The 21,966-nt window shown below is 36.7% G+C and overlaps 1 protein-coding gene across 2 annotated transcripts in view; it reads right to left on the reverse strand.

Annotated features, from left to right (window-relative positions):
• The window catches only part of LOC309875289 (macrophage mannose receptor 1-like), a 63,250-nt gene that overhangs the window by 33,808 nt on the left and 7,476 nt on the right, over positions 1 to 21,966 (reverse strand). For both annotated transcript variants that reach the window (XM_082754546.1, XM_082754547.1), the window contains exons 4-8: positions 18,095 to 18,259; positions 15,888 to 16,001; positions 13,385 to 13,531; positions 7,976 to 8,158; positions 2,463 to 2,620 (exon numbers count right to left, since the gene is read on the reverse strand). In XM_082754546.1, the coding sequence (XP_082610672.1) occupies positions 2,463 to 2,620; positions 7,976 to 8,158; positions 13,385 to 13,531; positions 15,888 to 16,001; positions 18,095 to 18,259 (767 nt within the window). The remainder of the gene's footprint in view (positions 1 to 2,462; positions 2,621 to 7,975; positions 8,159 to 13,384; positions 13,532 to 15,887; positions 16,002 to 18,094; positions 18,260 to 21,966) is intronic.

Genomic DNA, 21,966 nt, shown 5'->3' on the forward strand with positions numbered 1-21,966 from the left:
GTGTAAACCATGGCCTGGTTGTCGTGGAAGAAATACGCATTTACACCCTTGGCACCAGAGCGTGACGACTACTGCAACAGAGAAGAATTTTAGAAAGATTATAACTTCACCCCAGCTTCTAACCACTGCAAAACTTTTCACGAAAATACCTAACAAATCCTAACTTTCCAGACACATCTAGCTGCATGTTAAGTTCCTTCTCCCTGCTGAATTCTTAATGCAGCAATGCAACTGTAAATCTCAACTTTGGCCCAGAGAGAACAACCCCAATAAACACATATAGCTCTTCTCAATTTGGGGAGATTTGTATGTTGTAGCCTATGCAGGCCTTCCTCTTTCATGGATATTAATTACTGTGGTTTTGCTGTCCCAAGGTTCTTATTCCAGTTCTCTTCTTCATTCTTTCCTGGAACTGGTGATGTAGTCTCTTCTTCACCTTCTGCAAGTGCTCCACCTGCTAACTCCTCCATGCCCCTCACAGCCAGAAGTGTCACAGGGCTGGCTCCCTCTGCACTCAGTCTCACCTTCTGAACCGGTGTGTCTGTGCACCAGAACGATGCAGACACCTGAATCAGCTACATGCATGCACACCGCTGTTGCTCTTGATGGCACTAAACCTCTTGTGAAAAAAAAAAAAAAAAAATCCTAATTTCCCTAAATTAATTAAGTCTCGTTTTTTGAGTCCACTAGTCCATGTTGCTATGCTCACACCTTTGGATTCACTTTCCTTCCAATTTTCTTCCATCTAGAGTATCTCTCCTGGTTTCAAATGGGAGAAGGTTAGTTTTCTTCATAATGCTGGTAGGGTGCCATGTTTTGGAGTTAGTAGGAAAATAATCTTGATAACACGCTAATATTTTAGTAGTTGTTGAACAGTGCTTATACTAAATCAAGGACTTTTCAGCTTCTCATACCGCCCTTCTTTGCAAGAAGGCTGGGGTTGCATCAGTCAGCTGGTGGTACGCAATTGCATTGTGCATCACTTGCTTTGTGTATTCTTTTATTTTTGTTCTCTCCCACCTTTCTCTTTCTTATTAAACTTCCTTTCTCTAAACCCATGAGTTTTACCTCTTTCCTCCGATTCTCTTCCCCATCCCATTATGTGAGAGGGGAGTGAGCAAATGGCTGTGGGGTAATTTGCTGCTTGCCAGGATAAACCACAACACTCTCTCAAACAGCTTCTCATTTTGAGGTAATAAACACTGAAGTCTTTCCAGATTTTTTGGATATTTGCCATTAAATATATTTATGTCATTAGTGTACTTCCCAGGAAGTATACTGAAGAGTTGAAAAATAAAAAGACTTTTTCCCCCAGTGTCAATGAAAAATACAAAAATATACAAATACAAAACAAGCTATATTTGTGTATTTGTTCCTTAGGTATGACAGAATATTCTAAGACTTGATATTTTGAGAAATATGGGAACTACAAGCAAGAACTATAGTTTGTTTTCTTTAATTTTGCTACTGAGCATGGGCTTGCCGACACAGAGGTAAGCTCTGTATAGTTTTCAGGCCAGTTGGGAAAAAAAGTGTAGCTATTCTCTTTTTGAAGTGCACTCACCAAAAGTACAGCCCTCAAGTGTTAATTTTGCTAAATAAGAAGATGCCTTTGATATGGGTAAATTCTCTTTTTTTCTGCTGGTAAAATAAGTAAACCCTCAAGGAGGTGCTAAGTTCAATATTTTTAATTATTGCTAAGAGGAAAAATATTGTTTTGCAACATCGCACTGATTGACTTTTATACCAGATGATTATCTCAGTTCCTACAGTACACCTAGATACTGATCGTTGCTATATTCCTAAAGGAAGCCTTTTTAAATACAGCCTTGTAACTGTAGGCACATAGTCACTGAGGAAAGGCCTCCTCTAACGTCATTGCTAAACACTTTCCTCACAGCTTTTCACATGCAGTGCAGACACAAGCACAATATGTAATCCATCTAGATCCCAGACCCAGGTTTTATTACTTTGCATAGAAAAAGAAAACAAAGGCTTCTCTTCTAAAGATAGCATTTTTCTTTAGCATCAAATAGTGATTGCTAAGGCATTTTCTTAAAGTAGCTATATACAACATATGCAGTTAAAGCATAAAAAAAGAAAAAAATCAAATGCATCTAAAACATCTTTGTAGATTCCTGAAGAGAAGAATTTATATGTTCACGTGCTTCACGATGTAATTACAAGTTTCTTCCAAAACTCACATGCAAATACTGAAATCTCAGGACCTTGCAGGTCATTTACCTTGAAATAAAGCCACCACTTGCTTCTGAAAGAAGCAACAATGGAAAACTTTTAGCAACCTTGAACAGGGAACTTTCATCTAAAAAGTAACACCTAAAAGAGTCTAAAATGGGCTGCTTCAAACAGCAACACCCCCCACTCTTGTATTCTTGCATAGAAAAAGTCCCGAAAGATAGATTAAATAAGATAATTAGGTCAATAGCTAAACATGACTTTACCTTTCCCTTCATAACAACACAGTCCTCTTGTCTGTTGTTTGCATGCGTGGGCTCTCCACGAAGCCACCTGGTGTACGTCACAGGTGTCCCATCACTCCATTCAAAATACATCTGAACCTTGAAGTCATTCAGCCCAATCCACAGCTCATCATCTGGCTCTAAAACAAGATTAACAAGATTGATAACAATCCTTTTATATGATGGGAAATTTTGTCTTCATGGAACAGCAAAGAATTTATTCTTAGAAGGGTAAAAGGTAGTCACAGGATATTAAGTCTCCCTGTTTCATAAAGACAGCACACCATTCCTCACATATCTGCTCTAGTCATCAGGAAGGACCACTCACTCTAGTGGAAATGCAATAAAATTTGTTTAGCCTTGTACAAAACAGCACACTTACTCTCTGTGTTGAATTATGTTGTAGCACAATTTGGTTTGTTCTCATTTCCGGCTCAAAACCCTTGTATAACATAAACAACAAGATTTGACAATATGTAAAGAAAATTCTACCTTCTGTTTTCCTCTTACCTTTAGTACAGCAAAGAAAGTAGAAGTGCCATCTTTTCTAATGCTTACACACCCAGTGCTGTCTTTTAGAGTTGACAGTCAGAGCACTTGCAAGTCTTTCCATTATGCATTCCTGATTTTGTTTCATTTCAGACCATAATGAAATACATCTAGTTGTTGGACTTTTTTTAGTTCACAATGGGGTAAACTGATGGTTTTTAGTTGGAAGTGCAGGAATAATCAGTTATCTTATTTTACAGCAGATGTATCTTAGAGGTTTATTTGTTGGTGCTTAAAATTCTGTACTCTACCATATTGCTACTATAAAGTTCATTATCTAATTTTCTTTTGAAAAAAAAAATAAAAATCTATTTGAATATGGAAAAAAAATTGGCATTTAGAATGTGAACTCAATCATCATCAAAGGGAATTCCTTTGTAGTACTGATTTTATGACTTTGTTAAGTGCATTTATTATGAGAAGCATAAAAGAGATTTAATTCCATTATTAGCAGCATGATAGAACTGTACTTTGAAGGAAATGTACCTTTGTGGAGAGAAAAAATTATAGACTGATGGATATCTGAATATGACTGTAGTAAAAGGCCTGCTTTCCTTCTGGTATGTCCCTGTTGTTGAGGCCTGCTATAGAATTCATATAATCTGTCATCAAGCCTAGACTAAAGGCAGTATAGATGTCTCCTTTGCTCCACAGCACTATGAATCAGATCACACTGACCAGCTACACAGAGTCCTTCCCTTGGCTAGCATTCATTCTGTGCAAAATTTGTACAACACTCTCCTGTTCACAGTTTGTTCCCACATTTCTTTCTGAAGAAGAAGTCTTCCTCTATCATCTTCTGTCCAGACTGACCACAGTCAAGTTGACAATGGAATCACCCATGAAAATTAAAAATGGGATTGTGAGTCCCCCCATAAAGATATCTGCTGCTCGAGTGGTCTCTGAATGGAAGCTGGAGCTGTTTCTATTCTGTTACTGCTGTCACTAGCAACAGAAGTCTGTAAAGCACTGTTAAAAGTCATCTCTCTTAAGGCAATCCTTTTCTGATAATACTTTTTGGGTGGAGGTTTAATAGACACCCCCACAACTTAAAACTCTCCTGTGACATTTCTCCCATCTGCTACAGGAACACAGAGGCTTCCGATTTTGACAAATCAAGTTCCTGCAAAAATCACCCTCCCAGTTTGTCAATTTTATGGAGTCACCTCTTTTCTGTTTCCCTCCATTTTCCTTCCTGTCTTTATTATACCTGAATATGATCAGCCCTCGTAGTTCATCCATACTGTCCTTTCCATCTCTCCCCCAGTACCAAGGGCTCAGACTTACAGGACACCAGCTCCATCTTCAACAGTCACCTTTACCCCTTCTTCCAGACTGCACTTCATGTTCAGAAGTCCACCAACAACACACTTCAGTACCATCCTTTAAACTCTCCTCTGATACCAAAACTGAAGGTTCTTCTTATTTCACTGCCCATCATGTTCATTAATGTCTTGTTCCCTCTTTAGTTGCTGTCTTCCATGCTCTCTAATTTTTTTTTGTTTATTTGTTTAAAAAAAAAATCTAACTGTGTTTATTTGGCACCCAGCACAACAGAACTGGGTGGCAAGAGCTCCTACTGTGGTGGACTCCTACCATGGTAATAGCAACAAAAAACAGCAATCCATAACAAAATGTTTACATCTAAGTCAGCTAAATAAGCCATGTAAATCAGAAATCACCACGAATTATTGAAGCCTCTTCCTACCTAACTTTTTCTCCTCTGAAGAAGAAATGCTGTCAGAGTCTTGCGATCTTCTTTAAAACCAGGTGACTAAATACCAAGATTTTTTTTCCACAACAACAGTATAACTGAGTTATTTCCCCCTCTCTCAGATATGCATTGGGCCACGTTTGTGCAATATCAGATGTTGCACTTCTGTGTAAACATATACAATGCACTTCTCTTTTATTCTTCATGTTCCTCTCTAAAGTTCTCCTTTGGAGGTGATGCCAAGAAAAACTGAAGAAGTTTGGCATCAATACTTATCTCATTGTACCCCTTACTGCTTGGTTTCATCATGGGACTGTGAATTGCTTGGTGCAAAGATGGACTTTTTTCTATTTGCACAGCACTTTCGTAGCAGAGTTTGATGCAGACAGGATTTTCTATGCACTGAAATACAGAGTGTTCTCATCTCAGTGGTGAGCAATGGCAATCTGATGTTGTTACAACTGCCTTAAAAGGCTTCTTCAGTAGTTCCAGTTTTCCCCCTCTGAAAAAAATACTTTCAAAATAGTCTGTTGCAGTGAGTGTGCCATATGTGAGAGGCCTGGTTTCCTTCAGGACTATATGCCTTTCAGAAACATTCATTTTTACAAAACCAGTGCAGTGCAGTCAGTCTTGGAAAAGCCTTTGGAAAAGGCATTAATCTATCTGTGAAATGATCAACTTCCAAGGCATATGGTGAAAATATATCTAATTTCCTTTAGAGCCTAACTTCTTTCAAATGTCTAATGCCTCATCAAGAAGTCCCACCTTTCCTAATTGCCTCATTTGAAAGAATAAAAGTTCCATGCAAAAAAGTGGTTGGGACCCAATGTAATTCATCCCAGGGGCCTCAGAGAGCTGGCTGATGTCATCACAAAACCTTTCTCAATTATTTTTCAGCAGTTTTGGGAATCTGGAGAGGTCCCTGTTGACTAGCTGGCAAATGTTGTTCCAATTTTCAAGAAGGGCAAGAAAGAAGACCCTGGTAATTACAAGCCTATTGGTCTGACTTCATTACCTGGTAAAATTACGGAGAAAATTATTCAGGGATTTATTGAAAAATATCTGAAGGACAACGCAGTCATAGGTCACAGACAACACAGACTCATGAGGAGAAGGTCCTGCTCAACAAACTTCCTTTTATGACAAGGTCACCCATGCAGTTGACCAAGGGAAGCCAGCTGATGCAATGTTTTTGGATTTCAGTAAAGCTTTCAATACTGTTTCTCATGGTATCCTTCTGGACAAAAGGTCTAGCATACAGCTAGACAAATACATAATATGATGAGTGAACAACTGGCTGACAGATTAGGCTCAAAGAGTTATAGGTAATGGGACTACATCAGGCTGGCAGTTAATCACTAGTGGGATTCCCCAGGGCTCCATTTCAGGGCCAATTCTCTTCAATGTTTTCTTAAATGGTTTGTATGCAGGACTTGAAGATAGACTAAGTAAATCTGCAGATGACACTGAATTGGAAGGAGCTGTTGATTGTTACAAGAGTGGAGAGGCCTTGCAGAGAGCTCTTGACAAATTAAAGGCCTTGGCAATCACCAGCTACATGAAGTTTAACAAGATTCTGCTGGATTCTGCACCTCGGAAGATGCAACCCTGACTGTATATACAGACTGGGAGACAAGAGGCTGGAGAGCAGCCCTGCAGAAATGGATCTGGGAGTTTTGGCCAATAACACGCTTAACATATGTCAGTGGTGTGCCGCCTGGCAGCCAGGAGGGCCAAGGGTACCCCGGGGTGTATCAGGCACAGCAAGGTTAGTCAGTTGAAGGAAGGGATTGTGCCACTCTGGTCTGTACCGGTGTGGTCTCACCTCAAATAATGTGTGCAGTTTTGGGCACCACAACATAAGGAGAACATAATACTATCACAGGGTGTCTAAAGGAGGGCTACAAAGATGGTGAAAGGTGTAGAGGGCAAAACGTATGAGGAGCTGCTGAAATTGAATGGATTGTTCAGCCCAGAGGAATGGAGACCAAGGGGAGGCCTTATGGCAGCCTGCAGCTTCCTCACGAGGGGAGTGGAAAAGCAGGCACTGAGCTCTGTTCTCAGGTGACAGAGATGGCATGGAGCTGTGACAGGGGAGGGTCAGGCTGGGTGTTATGAAAATATTCTTCACTGAGAAAGAACAGGACCTTGTTCTGACCACTTCACTGGAACAGGCTCCCCAGGGAAGTGGTCACAGCACTGAGCTTAACAGAGTTCAAGAAGCATTTGTACAACACTTTCAGACACATGGTTTGATTTTTATTGGGTGGTCCTATTTGGAGCAGGAGTTAGACTCGATGATCTTTGTAAGTCTCTTCCAACTCAGGATATTCTATGATACTATGAATGTGAGGACAAGCACAAGTTGCTATGGAGTTGGACAGGATACAAAACTAAAGCATGCCAGCTGTTCTATGATTGCTGCTCCAAGACTGCTGTTATGCTGCCCAAAGCAGCTTACTGCACTTTTAGTGAGGATAAACTAACTTACCTGGCATTAAAAGCACACACAGGATCAGTTACTGCAATGAAACAGACACAGCTGTGAACGTTTCCCCCATCAAAAAGTCATGTCTGATACTAAATGCAAAATCAGGTCCTAGTAAAGCAATAGCAACTACAAAATTGCCTCAGCATCAGAATGGTTGTTTTTCACTCAAGGAACACACAGCATCTGTAGCTTAACTAGCTTTGCAACAACTTGAGTATGTGAGCACCTAAGTACCACATTTCAGATGAGGCACATCTGAATCCACATAGTGGGACAGACAGCTTCCTTTTTCAAAAGAAATATAAGTGACATGACATGAAATATAGGAACATGGCAGTGCTGGTAATAGGATCCACGTCTTCCCAAATTCTGACCAAAAAAACATTGTTTCGCCTCACCTATCTTTGCAGACTAATAGTAAAAATTCTTCCAACTTCTGAGAAGGTTATAAATTGCTTAACCTGTATAAAAGAAGGCAGAAGCAGACCCAGAGAAATAGGAGCTTGTGTTTGATGCAAGTCCTAACACTGAGCACAGCTTTTCCATGACAGCATAGTCTGTGTAGTTTTAATTCTCATATTGGTATTTTCCTTCCAAATATTTTTGAAGTTTAAAATTCTCCTTTTGTACCTGTGATCAAGACTGTTTTTTTAAACAGATTTTCTCAGTAGGTAAGACTTATTTAAAACTCTTTATTTCCTTAGTATAAAATTCATTATGTCATTGCAAAAAAATACTCACGGTACCCAAGCTGAGAAATAATAAAGCTGTACTCTTCAACATTATGGATGCTTGCCAGATCCCCATCCTCCTTTCTGCATGATGTTAAGGCATCTTTCCATATTTTGGGGTCCCTGTGAATTCTGTAACAGTGACCAGCATATGATATCCATTGATCAGGACATCTAATAGGCACATTAGTCTCTGAAAAGAAAAATAACCGTGAAGAATTTCAGGATTCTATTCTTAACTAAAGACTGAAAATTACATAAGGAAAATTTTAACAAACAAATAAATTATATATTTTCTTCACAAAGAACAGCAGAGTTGAAATATATATAAAGGAATCATAATATACAAGTATGATCAAAAGTTAAAACTTCCAGATTTTTTTTAAGAACACTACAGTTGAAAACAAGTGCTTGAAACTTGTGAAAAGACAGATTTAAACTGACCACAAAAACACACTTTTCACTTTTATAAGCATACATGTATACCAAAATGTAAAGTTTACAGAGCTGTGCTCTATCACTTTCCTGCACTCACATCAGCACAACTCTTCATTCTCCATGTCTCCATGTTGCATAGGTACCTGATAAGAACCTGGGCTTACAAAACGTGTATATGAAGCTTTTGTTGTTGGTGTTGTGTTGGTTGGTTGTTTTTGTGTCTGTGTGTATGTGGTTTTTCTTTTTTTTTTCCTTTTGTCAGCAGACTTTAAGCATTTTATGCTTAATCTAGCCACATTTTCTAGATTAGCGAAGAAAAAACAAAAAAAAAAAAAAAAATTGATTCTACAGGATTGTGCACAAACCCAGATAAGAACACCACTTTAGGAGTCTTTTTTAAAAGCTCCATTGAGAAAATTACAGTGTCAAAGTAAATGATCTATGCTTAAAAAATTGCTTTTAGGAGTTCAGCAGAACAAAGCAGAATACTGCCAACAACCACACTGCTGTTCAGCAAACAATTCAGCCTGAGGAGAAGTGCCATCCAAATGAATAATAAACAGAATACCACTGTTACAGAAACAAATTATGACTCTTGAAGCATTTTTATAATCTGCAGACGGATTTAGCAAACACCAATATATAGAGTAGAACAAGGACAGCAGGTTTGCAGAAATTCTGTTGGCAAAATAAACTTATATGTGTTGGGGAAGGAGAAGCATTGAGTTTCTGTAGGACAGGGGAGTATATTCCATGGAAATATTTAAGTAGGCATCCAAGTCACGATCAGTCATGCCCAGTTTGCAAGTATGTACCCTGTTGCAGATGGAATATGTTGACAATTAGTAGGTACTCATTGTCAGAACCCAATTTCTAGCACAGCTATAAACTAGTTGGCTGCCAGCATCTTATCAGAAGTTCAAGTAAAATTGAACTTTGTCACCCCAGGGCTCAGTGCATGATCAGTGCCCTGTCACTCCTGCCACAGAAATGAAGAACTGCAATAGAGACTAGGGAAACTGTGGAAAGACAAACTGGTTGCACATGGTGTTTTTCAGAGAAATGAGACAGAGGTGACAAATACTGTTGGAGAGGTTTGTCCAATGCTTTAAACAGCTGCCTGATTTGTCTTATGTCTGCTGCCAACTCTGAGCATATGCATTTTACAGTGCTTTGCTATAACAGTCAGAGAGCAGCTCTGAAAAAAAAAAAATCTAGGTTTATATGCTCCTTCAACACACTCTGTGCACCCTTCTGCAGTAAACAGAATAGAACAGATATAAGCAGTTCAGACAGGGCTACAAAAGAGAATCACAAAGGTCTTTATTCCCCAGTAAATCTGTAAGGGTTTCTCTGCCAGACTGAAGGAGGCTGCAGGACTATTACTGTAAACACTAAAGCAGCCATGACAGGCTAGGAGACTCTTTTGGTTGTAAATCCAAAAACACCAGGGAATTTGTTGCAGACAGAAAAACAGGAATAGTAGATGACGGTCCAGTTACTTTGGTGGTCTTATTGGGTTTCTTTTGGTTTTATTGCATGACATATAGCTGGGCATTTCTCAGTAAGAGAAAGCCTTCAGTTCTTCATTTCCATTAGTCAGCAATGAACTCTGTGCTTCCCTCTTCTTTTAAAGACAACGCACAATAATACAAGGCCATATGGTATATTTTTCGTCTTAAAGGAAACAGGTACTAAACCTTGAACTTCAACTGACTTAAGCAAAAGACACAAGGCAAATTAAAACAAATAAGATGTAACAAAGGGAATCGTGCTAATATATAAAAAATGTTGTCCCAGATGACAAGCTGATGAATACTGTGGTATACTGTAGAATAACATACAGAAATGAAACAGAGGTTGTTTTTTTCCCTCAAAAAGAGAGCAAATAATTTTGTAACCTATAATCTTGGCTTCCTGAAGGCTGAAGATCTCCCAGTGATTGACTTGTGTGTTTAAAGGGTGAAAGCACTAGCTGAAGTTTTAATTAAGGCATTAAAATTTCTCTCTCACACATCCATTCTCTGCAGAAGAGAGAGCTCAAAGAGCAGTCACAACAGTAACACTAAGAGCATTTAATTCTCTCATGGATATTTGATTTTATGAAATATTTGGGAACTTAATACTTTAAGATAATTGCACATTGCCCGATTGGGATAAAATCTATTTTGTCAGTCGCTTGGTGGATGTAGACACTTGACCAGCCTTTCTTTAGAAAATGAAGTTAAAAAATAGGAAAGTTATGCAAATGAAATTAATAGGTTTTTAGTGATCCACTTTGCTGTACTACAGGGCAAATGTTTTGAAGCCCTACAATTCTACATGACTTTATATATATAATGATGTGGCCCCCTGCTGGAAAAAAACTTTTTCTGTGGGGGGGGGAAAAAAACAAAAACAAAAACAAAACAAACAAACAAACAAAAAAAACAACAACAACAACAACAAAAAAAACAGCCATTGACTTAGTGCAAAAAGTGTTACAAAAATAAAGATTCTAGAAATATTTTTCTCTACTTTCTTATGAATACAAGCATAATTATATTGAGTTTTTAAAGTGTTCTTTTATTCCACAATATTTACACTGATTTGTTGGGCTTAATTGTAGCGTTAAAATATCAATGGATTGCCTTTACATTTTATGCTTACACTGCTAAGTGCATGCATGAATTTGTGATTAATTTATATTTTGACTCAGGAACCCTAGTCAGGAAAACATCGTGTGCCATGAGTTTTCCTTTACATCATTAGGAGTTGAGGGCACTTAACACCTTGCATGATTGCACACATTCTTTTTATGACTTCCTCCCACGGGACATTTGGGAATATAGTTTCTGATGTGAACCACCACCAATCTCTGTTTAATCTGTCACCTCACCATGTTTACTCAGTAATTTTCTGAATAACTGAATAACTTTTGTCTCGATGGTGTTCTTCCTCCAAAGTATTGATGCACTTGGGGTGGGGGAGGGAAGGGATGTGTTAAAGCCTAATGCATAAAATGGAAATGGCCATTAGCCCTGAATTAACACTTAATTTAGACTGAATTTAAAACAAAATAAAATAGCAGCCAGAACTGAATCAGTAGTTTATTTATATGCATCAGTGTTTAAAGACGGATGTATGAATCTGAAAAGCTGAGCAGTAGCTAATTAAACAAACTAAGACAGCCCAAATTAATTAAGCTATCTGGTCATCAGATGTATACAAATACTAACAAAAGTTTGCGATTTAATTCAGGAAAGCATTAAAATATGCACTAAAGTCTTTCCCAACTCAGGCAATAAATATGCTTGATTTCAATACTGAAGTATTATTTAATTAATATTAAGTAATTTCAATATTTATTTAACGATACACTAGCTCATTCTTGTGTTCTTTTCTCTTTGCAATAAAGCAAAACAAGTTTGCCAGGAGGCTGTTCTAAATGGTTTTGACTGGGCTGGTTATATATTGGCTATGGCAGGAGAAAACATTTTAAAATGTTTTCAAGCTGAATATTTTGGAAATTCAGCAATTGACATCTGGTTTGCCAATAATGTATATTAATAAATGGAGTGGAAATATGGTAGTAGTTTGTCTGCTTCTAAAACCTATGCAAAATAATGTCAATGGATTTAGGAGACACCTGTATGTTCTAGAAAAATAAATAAACCTGGAAGTAAGGGATAAAAGAAGGAAAGAGTGAAGAAACAAAGGAAGAAGCTACAAGATAAATTATAGAAATAGGGAATCAGGTCTAAATAAAGCTATGAGAACGTCTCGCTGGTTTGTTTCTCCCGTGTACTTTAAGCAAATTCCAGAATTACATTTCTTCTGAAAAAGTTTCTTTATATATATAATTTGAATAATTTTATAATCAGGTGAAATAGTTTATATATATATATAAATATATATATATATAATTTTATATGTATGTATATTTTAAATATTTTAAATGTGTTTATAAATATCAAAAGAGTTTTTAAAAATTCCACTACCAACTTGCACTGTGAAAATTATTCTGTTTCATAAGTAGAACAAATGTCAAGAAGAAATAGATTTGTTTCAATGAGAACATGAGGCTTTAGATAATCACGCTTTAAAAAAAAATAAATAATAATTTACCTTTTTATTCTATCTACTGTCCTGGTTTCAGTTAGAACAGAGTTAATTTTCTTTCTAGTAGCTGGTAAAATGCTATGTTTTGGCTTAGGATGAGAAGAGTGCTGATAACACCCCGATGTTTTAATTGTTACAGAGCAGTGTTTATACCAAGCCAAGGACATCTCAGCTTCTTGCTCTGTCCTGCCAACAGGCAGGCTGGGGGTGCAGTAAGAGCTGGGAGGGGACAGACCCAGGACAGGTGACCCAAACTAGCCAAAGGGGTATTCCATACCATCTGACGTCATGCTAAACAATATATAGGGGTGGTTAGCCGGGGGATTGGGGCCGGACTGCTCGGGATTAGGCTGGGCATCGGTCAGCGGGTGGTGAGCGATTGCATTGTGCATCACTTGTTTGTACACATTATTAGTAGTAGTACTATTATCATCATTGTATTATTATTATTATTATTTTCCTGTCTTATTAAACTGTCTTTATCTCAACTCACGGGCTTCACTTTCCATTTCTCTCCCCCGTCCCAGAGAGGGAGGGGGGAGGGTGAGCGAATGGCTGTGTGGTGTTTAGCTGCTGTCCGGGTTAAACCACGACACTACAAATTCTAATGGTTCTTTTTGTTTTTGGAAAGAGAACTCAACCACTTCTGCATCTTACTGAAAAAAAAGATGCCTACACAGGAATAAGGGAGGCCAAAATAAAGGGGAAGTACACACTGTTCACTTTTGCAGGGAATCTCAGCCAAGCCACTTTCTGCATAGACATGACCTTTGGTCAGTTTTACCATCTGTAATAACAAATACCTATTAGTATTATAGATTAAAAAAAAAAAAAAACACTGGTCATTAATTATTTGTTAGGGGATTATTACCAAGCCCACCTGTAGGAACAATGAAAGATTCTAAAGTAGCATTTCCTCGCTTACAAATGTAGCCAAGTTTCTGATTGCATTCCCGATTCTCCCACTTAGCACCTTTGCCAGGATTTAATGCTGCACAGATTTTTCCAGGTTCTGGAGAAGGATGCCCTTCAATAAAAAACAAACAAACAAACAAACAAAAACAACAACAAAAAAGATAGAAATTAAAAAATATATATTTCACAACAATAACCAAGTATAAGCACCTCGTGGTTACACTTCCAATTGCTCACATATTCTAATTTGTTCCATGTTTTAATTAATTACAAGATATGTTAATATATTGGCAATTGCAATTCTCAACAGTCCCTTTGCCTAAATGGTGTAGCTCATTTCTCTTAGCAGATATTCTTCTCATAGCAACCACAAGCTGAGATATTTATCCAGTTCACAATTTTAACAACCTCTTCAAACGCTCAAAGCCTCAATGTAAGGTATTACAGTGCACATATTTCATTTGTTTTTTTCCCTTTCTCAGCTCTGAAGTATATTATTTAGGTGAAAACCTGTTCAGTAAGCTAGTGAAATTCTGCATTTAGTATAAAAGACATAAAAATAGTAAGTTGTTATGCTGCTAGTGTGAACTTCTTGTCCACTTGTCTAAATAACACAACAACAGCAAGTTATTTGGCTCTCTTCAGTTGAAGATTAGAATTAGCACTAACATCTAACATCTAGAAGGCAATCAGAAATTGTAGCATACAGCACATTTCTGCAACAAACTAGATGAACTTTGCAAGATCTGGTCTATGATTAAACTAAGCATGGATTTTCTTTCATATCTCAACAAGTCATTACACTGCATAACAAGGAAGTGTCAGAATGGCTCAACAATAAACACAGCAAAACAATAATTTTTAGTGTGCAAGATTCACTGAAATTTGTCTTGGGTCATTATGATTTCATTACCTTAAATTACAGTCCTTTCCATGGGAGGAAAAATATTTTTATCTCAAGAACAAAAAATTTAATTGGTTTAATGCATGAAAAAAGCTCAGCTGTTGGCAGTTATCTTTCCCAAATGCCTAACCAGCATAACTTTAGTTTAAATGTTTGTAACTTAGTTCCTTTATTGCATTGTTTGCTTTTTGTTGTTGTTTTTTCCTGTTATCTCTTAAGGGCTAGTGAGACAGAAGAATGTGAAGCTTCCACAAATTCTTTTAAAATGTACTAGTGAGAGAACAGTCAACTCTTGAACATCCAGAAAAATGGAGATGAGACAAACATAAGCTAACCAAAGCAAAATGTAAAGGATACATTACAAACGTAAAATTTGTTAAATGGACATAAGAGTATTACCTTTGAATGAAATTAAGAAACTTAAAGGGTTAAAGACAAATGGAGCCCATTTTGGTTACGCCAAAACTCATATAATTCTTTACAGGATAGGTGAGAGTTGACAGCAGTTTTAACAACCTTGAACAGCTTCCCTTGCTGATTTGGCTCTATCTCACAGTCAGGTTTCCTCTGCTCTTCGTTACATGCAGATTCTCACCTGTGCTCTTAGAAGACAGACCTATAAATACCCTCACAGCAACTTGCAGGTCAGCCCATCTGTTTTCCTCATGTGCTCTCTCTGTTGGAGAGCTATTTATACAGTGGTTCAATTCATGTCAAAGCTTACAAAGAGGTTTTCTCTACCTAAAATGTAGTTTGGGCTTACCTACACAAGGAAGCTACTGGGTGATAAGATGGAGTGTACATTTACACCATTACTGCAGATTAAATACATGGGGCATGCTCAGTGAAGATGAAGAACATTCCCACTGTGTAACTTCAAACCTCAACTTTATATTAGCTTCCAAAGACTTCCTGAATACACAGGGCGAGGAAACAGGGGTCTTACTGAAAGTCACCTTAACACAGACACTCCAAATAGTAAACCGGAAAATCACCTCTTCTCTGCTGAGGCATAGGAGGCTAGCTTCTTAACACCAGCACCAGAGCTCAATACAGTGCTGTCTCCAGGTGTGGAGCAGCCGTTTTTGCTTCAAAGCAGGCTAGCCTAATATGTTCACTTCTATACATGCTACCATGGGTCAGTTAATCCAAGATGAAATTAAAAATTGAATCATTAAGCAAATAACCAAAACAAACTGGAAAAGAAAGGAAACAAAAAAATGACCAGTTTAAGCACACAAATGAAAAGACCTAGAGCATCAGATTTACTCTGTGTTTACATAGAGATGAAGCAAAGTAAGATATACAGATGACTTAAAACTTTCCTCTGAATTTGGAGGCTACATTTTTCATCCTAAATAATAAATTAAACCCATCATCTATCCATAGCATGAGGGCTGTCATTAACAACATTTATAGCCACAGTCAGAATCTTTCAATATCAAAACAAGATAAATAGCAGCAGGACAACAGATCACAAGAGAAGAAATCTGTTACACAAAAACCTTTTTTTTTTTTAATATTATTATTATTTTAAACCTATTAGCAACACATTTAATCTTACCTGGAACCCAATTTAAATATCGAAAAGGAGCACCACCAACCCACTGCCATCCACCGTTGAAATTCAAACTGTTAAGACCAAACCAGAGAGCCGAACTCAGCCTGCTGGTCAAACCTAGGTAACAGAGACAAAGACAGACACTAGCAGTGCATGGCAAGAGAAACACTTGTTTAGAACTTGAAAGCTAAACTTCTTTGGTTCTCCTTTTTCATGGTACAAGTTTTTTAAACTTTTAACAATATACTTTTGAGGTGGCTATGCTAAACTTGCACAACATGTAGTCTTACATGGCCATACAAAAAGATTAATTTCAGCTTTACAGTTTTCACAATTCTAGGTGTGGGGAATTGTGTTGGAATGGAAAACAAAATGACATATGTGCTCTTTGTAAGCTGATTATCATAAATATGAAGAAAGGTGCATAATTATAAAAGATAAGATTGGAAGTTACATAAAAGATCCAAAAACAAACAAACAAACAAACAAACAAACAAACAAAAACCTCCTAAAATCAGTTTTCCAAAAAACAAATATGAATTGTTTCCTGCTGTGTATTTTCCAACAGTTTCAAATATACAAAATATTGTAAACTAATATTGTAATTGTACTGTTCATATTTTATCACACTATATTTAAACATGATCATTCCAAAAATCATCTTTTTAACAGCACACCTTGTGCATTTGCAGACTCATCTGATTTCACTTCTTTAGCCAACTGTAAGTCAGGTTTCCAAATGCTGTTCCAACCTTCTGCTCCACATCTGAAAACCACTTATTATGCTCATGTATGGTCCTACTGAATTCTCTGGTATTATTTATAGTAATTATTAATCAATTGTCTCTCTCTGCTTTATGTATAAGTCTTGGATGCCTAGCTGGATGACTGCTGATTATTTTTGAATTAATTTATTTCTGCATAGCTTACAGAAAATCATTGCACAACATATATTATTAATTTCTGCTGTTACTGGTGGCATCATGCCAGTAAGCAATTTTGCTCCATGTATTTTAGTTGTCTTTGACACTGTGGTTATGAGCTGGACTTGAAGCATGGCCAGGTTAAAAGCAGGGGTAGTTAAACACTGGAAAGGACTGCAATGTCATACCAGAGTCTGATCTGGCAACAACACGGTAATGTATTCCAGTACTACTTCTGTACAAACAAGTGGAGGTTAAGAGAAGTAAAAAATGAGCACGACAGGAAATCCTGGTCCTGCCAGAATAGTTGCAGAATGAAAAATGGATTTCCACATACATTTGGCAGCAATATATAATAGTCTGCAGTTCAAACATACCTCCTAGTAATTTACTCCTAAATTCCAATGCTCACTTGAGCATTAATTTTAACAATAAATTTACAATAAATTTATCGTAGTAAATAAGACTCAGGTTTTGACGAAATACTTAAACTGAAAACAGAAGCTTACACAGAAAAGGCTATGCATCACGTTAAAAATGCTTTTACTGAGTAGCCAGTCATCCTCTGAATTTACAAAGCACAACATGTATGTTACATCATAGCAAAGTTTATCTCCCAATTGATTTGACATATTCAAAGTATTTTCTAATCTGTTTAATAAATGTAATATAGTGGACTGCTTCACGTGTGTGCACAGGCTCAGAAGGTAGTGAAGACAAGACTGCCTCTTTATAGAATGTAAATGCATTCAAGCTGGAATTCAGGAGTGAATTTTCTCAGGAGAGAAGTTTGAGAATGACTTGGGGAAATAATGAAAGAGACTGAAATTAAAACAAGCTATTTATAAGTCCTTTGTATATAGCTTTTTTTACATTCTTTTCATATTTCAGCACATAGTGATGATATGAGAGCTTTAATGAAATAGGCCAAAATGCTTACTAGTACACACAGCAAGTGTAGCTTAAAAAAGATGCACTCTTGGTATCTGCCTTTTTGCTTTGAAAACTACTTTGAATTTTCATGCATTCCAAAATTCTTTCTTTATTGCTTGCATTACATATTTGTTGTTATTTTTCATGTTTCTGTAAGTTTCTGGCAATGTTGATTCAGGATAAAATAATCATTAACTTTCCAATTTTCCAGGTGAATTATTCAAGACAACAATTTAAATCTACTAATTAAAAGAACTGAACAAAATACTGACTTTCGAGATGGAACATGCTATATAAGTGCCACTGTTACAATAATTCACTTTTTTAAAAAACTGCTGGATGATATTACTTTACCTGTCAGGTATGTTTGTTCATGCAACTCTGTGATGCTTAATAACTCTGCCTTCTGTTGTTGACAGCTTTTTCTTGCCTGGTGCCATGTCAGCGCTGCATCAAAATTTGTCTGATACTGGACATTCGTTAGAGGATCGGTATTCCACAATGAATCGATATTATTAACTGCAAGGAGAAAAAGAAATGCTGAAACTGATCACGAAGACTAAGCCAGATAAAATATGGAATGAATTGCCCAGCAAAAATACACAAACCTGCACTGCAGTACAGAACTGGTTTAAAAGGAGTCCCAATGTTCTCTAATATATCAGGCCTGAGCTAAACCATGACAATAGTGTCAGACAATTAAACACATTATGAAACAATCCCACTATTTTCTCTGGTATAACAAAGCTGCTGTTTAAAACAGAAGATGAATGGTTAAAGTCATTCCAAAAGAACAGATTTTTAACTATGGAGAAAAATGCTAAAACCTGACGGACTCTAAGGTGTACATGAAGCTGCCCACTGTTCTGAGCTAAGAAATCCCTGTTTATTTTACAAATGTTGGGTGCTATATAAAGTGGCTGTGGATTTTCTAACTGAGATAGAGATAATTAGACCCAAACATCAGACACAAAATTTAAATTATCAGCATCAATCTCACACTTTTCTGCAATTCCTCACTTGTCTTATGCATGTATGTGATATACTTCCATGTATTCTTCTCTGTCCCATGACTTGACTAAATCTTGTTGAAAATCTGCAGTTGGCACATCTTGGCAATGTCAAACCAGTGAAAATGTCACCTATCAGGGCCCGACATTAGAAGTAACCACACTCCTCAAACTGCTACAGCCTTTCCTAGATCATGTCAGGTGAATCTCCACAACACAAGATACAACAGCATGATCTTGCTCTGCTAGAAACAGGATCTACTGTAGGTCCCAACACTGAACTAAAATATCACTCCATAAGTTGCAAGACAAAAGCCGAATATAGTAGAGGTCACTGAAGGTCTGCTGACAATGGGAAAGAGACTGAAATTCCTGCAGCCTCTATCAGCTCCTTAAGTTGCAAGCTGTGAAAATTTAAGAGAAAGGGGTCTTTTCCTTTTCCGAATTCAGAGATCTCAGAAAACGTAAGAGTGTAAATAAGAGGAAAACAGTACAATAAACAAAACTCAAGACAAAGGATGGTACATGTTAAATGTCAGCAGGTCAGTAACCAGTTCCACTTTTTCCTGTATTAAATCTGATAGACAATATGAAGTGCTTCTTTTCAAATTACCCTTACACAACAAAATAAATACATAGTATACTGTAATACAGACACTAAATATGGGAACTTTCATCCAACTGTCATTACCCACAAACTAACTTCTATCCAAAGTACTTCGTGACTACCAGAAGCCAAAATTACTTCGCTACACTGAGTTCTACAAAAGCTTTAATTCCTGAGCACAAGCACATGCCTGGGATAAAATAGAGACTGTAATATTAAAAGTCTATAATTAAGTAAAGAAATTTGTCTCTGACAAAAGGGTTTTTCTAGACCATTACTACAGAAGAAAAGAAAAACAAGTCTCAGGCATTCATCCTCCCTCCCTTGTTCTCTTAATTTATAGATGACTTGCACTTGGTGCTGCTCTATAGAACTTTGGTCTTTCATCAAAATAAAGTTCATTTCTGAACATTAAAAAAAAAAAATTTAAAAAAAAAAAAAAAAAGAGAGAGATATTTCTACTTTCTAGTTTTATGAGGACAAATACCTTCACAGAGCAGTTTTTAGGAAACCTACATGCTATTGTTTAAAGTTTAGTATCCCCTTGGAAACCAGAAGAGGAATCACATTTCTAGAATGATATATTTTAGCATCTAAGCTTAATTCTTATTAGAATACAATTGCATAACTTGAAAAAAGAATTTATAAGAGCTCAACTTTATCCCTACACTGATGAACTCAACACACATTTTTGTATACATTGAAATTAGCGAGAGCTAGGTGTTTCCACTAGGACTACTATCTTTAGTCTTTAAAACAAAGTGAAGCAGACCAAAACTGCACTGAATTTCACTCATAGCCCTTGACAAACAAGCTAAAACCTATAGGAAAGAAAAATTGCCCTATTGGTGCAAATATTTATTACAATTAAAATATATATATTTTATATATTATACATATATACATATAATATATATATAAAATGCTAATAGATTTATCGCATACAGTATTTCTACTGAATCTGCAAACAATAGAAATGGGAAATCAGTAATGGTCTTGAGAAGTTTAAGTTCCAAAATTGCAAGCTGAAATCTTGCCTTTGACTAGGAGTAACAACACAAGTGTTCTTGTCTGCCTAGTTAGCCATCCCAAACATGCTGGAGTCTCAGTCCAATACTCTTGGAAACCACATGATCAGAATCATGGCAAAAGAAAACTGAATATAAATCTTGCTAGACAGTCCATAATATAACTGCCATCTCTTCCTCTCTGACCAGATTGTCAGGAACAAATCCCATAATAAAGACTTTATATGAGTTTATAATGTAATTTATGATATAACTAAATGCTGAAAATAGTAATAAAGAAAATCTAAAGTACACTAAAATTCCTTCACATAGTTATCTTCTCTTAGATGTTTTTTCCTGAAGTGTTTCTCTTTCTTTTTCCTAGATAAATTTGTGAGATCCAAACTCAGATTATGACTTTCAGGTAAATCAGAAGAAACATGGTAAATCACCCTATGTAACTTATTTGGTCATTTCACAAGGTATTTTGAACTAGAAATAAAACCACTCTGAAAAATCCTTCAAAACACCTTGAAATGCCAGCATGGGGGAAAAGCCTGACGTTAAAAAAAAAAAAAAAAAAAAAAAAAAAAAAAAAATTAAATCAATATTTTTGAATGAATGCAAGGATGTAGATTTTCCCAATGATTAATATGCAAGACTAAGACTATTTAAATATTTCCTTACTCCCTGCATTCTTCGTTTACTTCTAGGCTTTCTAAATTCTTTACAGAAGCTCTAGCTCTTCCAGCTCTCAAGAGAGGAGCCTCAATGGACTTTTGCCCACTTCAATACAGCTATGGGCATACGTCATGACTTGATCTCCTGGTGATCTTACCTTGTACAACCTGTTCTCTTCCTCAGTGCCTAGTTTTACATTGCAATGTAACAAACAGCTCAAAAATACACAGTGTAACCTGTAAAGAATCAGTATTTCCTAGGGTATTAAAAATTGTCTGAAGTGATGGAAACACTTCTCAGTTTCTTCCTGTGGGATTTAAGTTTCATCTGTCAGTGTATCAGCATCTTTACAAAGCTCCCACTCAAGGGCTCATACTCACTATTATGTTACCTCTCCTGGTAAGATTTCCACATTTCTTTTGGGTATAATAATTACTAATAAGCATAATCTTAGCCCTCCTCATACTGGAAAACATTTGGGTTTTACTCACAATAAAAAGTGACTGGTTCAATTGTAATTTCACTGTGTGTCCAGGCCCTATTATGAAGAGCTGTAAAGGTCTTCATATCAGCACCTTTGCTCCCCCCAGATAGCTTAGAAAAAGAACAATGCTTAAATCTTATTAAATAAACTTTAACATACAGAAGACTTCAATGTTTTCTGTCTAAAAAGCACTCTTGAAGTTTAACAACTTACCACTCTCATGCAGTGCAGTTCTCAGTCACACAGCTGGCTAAAACTTTTCTACCCCAGCCTGTCTCTCATTAAAATATATGATCTAAACATGAATATTTTATAGCCAGTACTGAAGAATTAGGAAGGAAACATGCAGGCAATCAGCATAAAGCAGCTTTTTCCAAAAACAATCACAGTCATCTGAATGGATTTCCTTGAATTATGCCAGAGAACTAAACAAAAAT

This window comes from Aythya marila, assembly GCF_965140915.1.
Source record: "Aythya marila genome assembly, chromosome: 2".
Classification (NCBI taxonomy): domain Eukaryota; kingdom Metazoa; phylum Chordata; class Aves; order Anseriformes; family Anatidae; genus Aythya; species Aythya marila.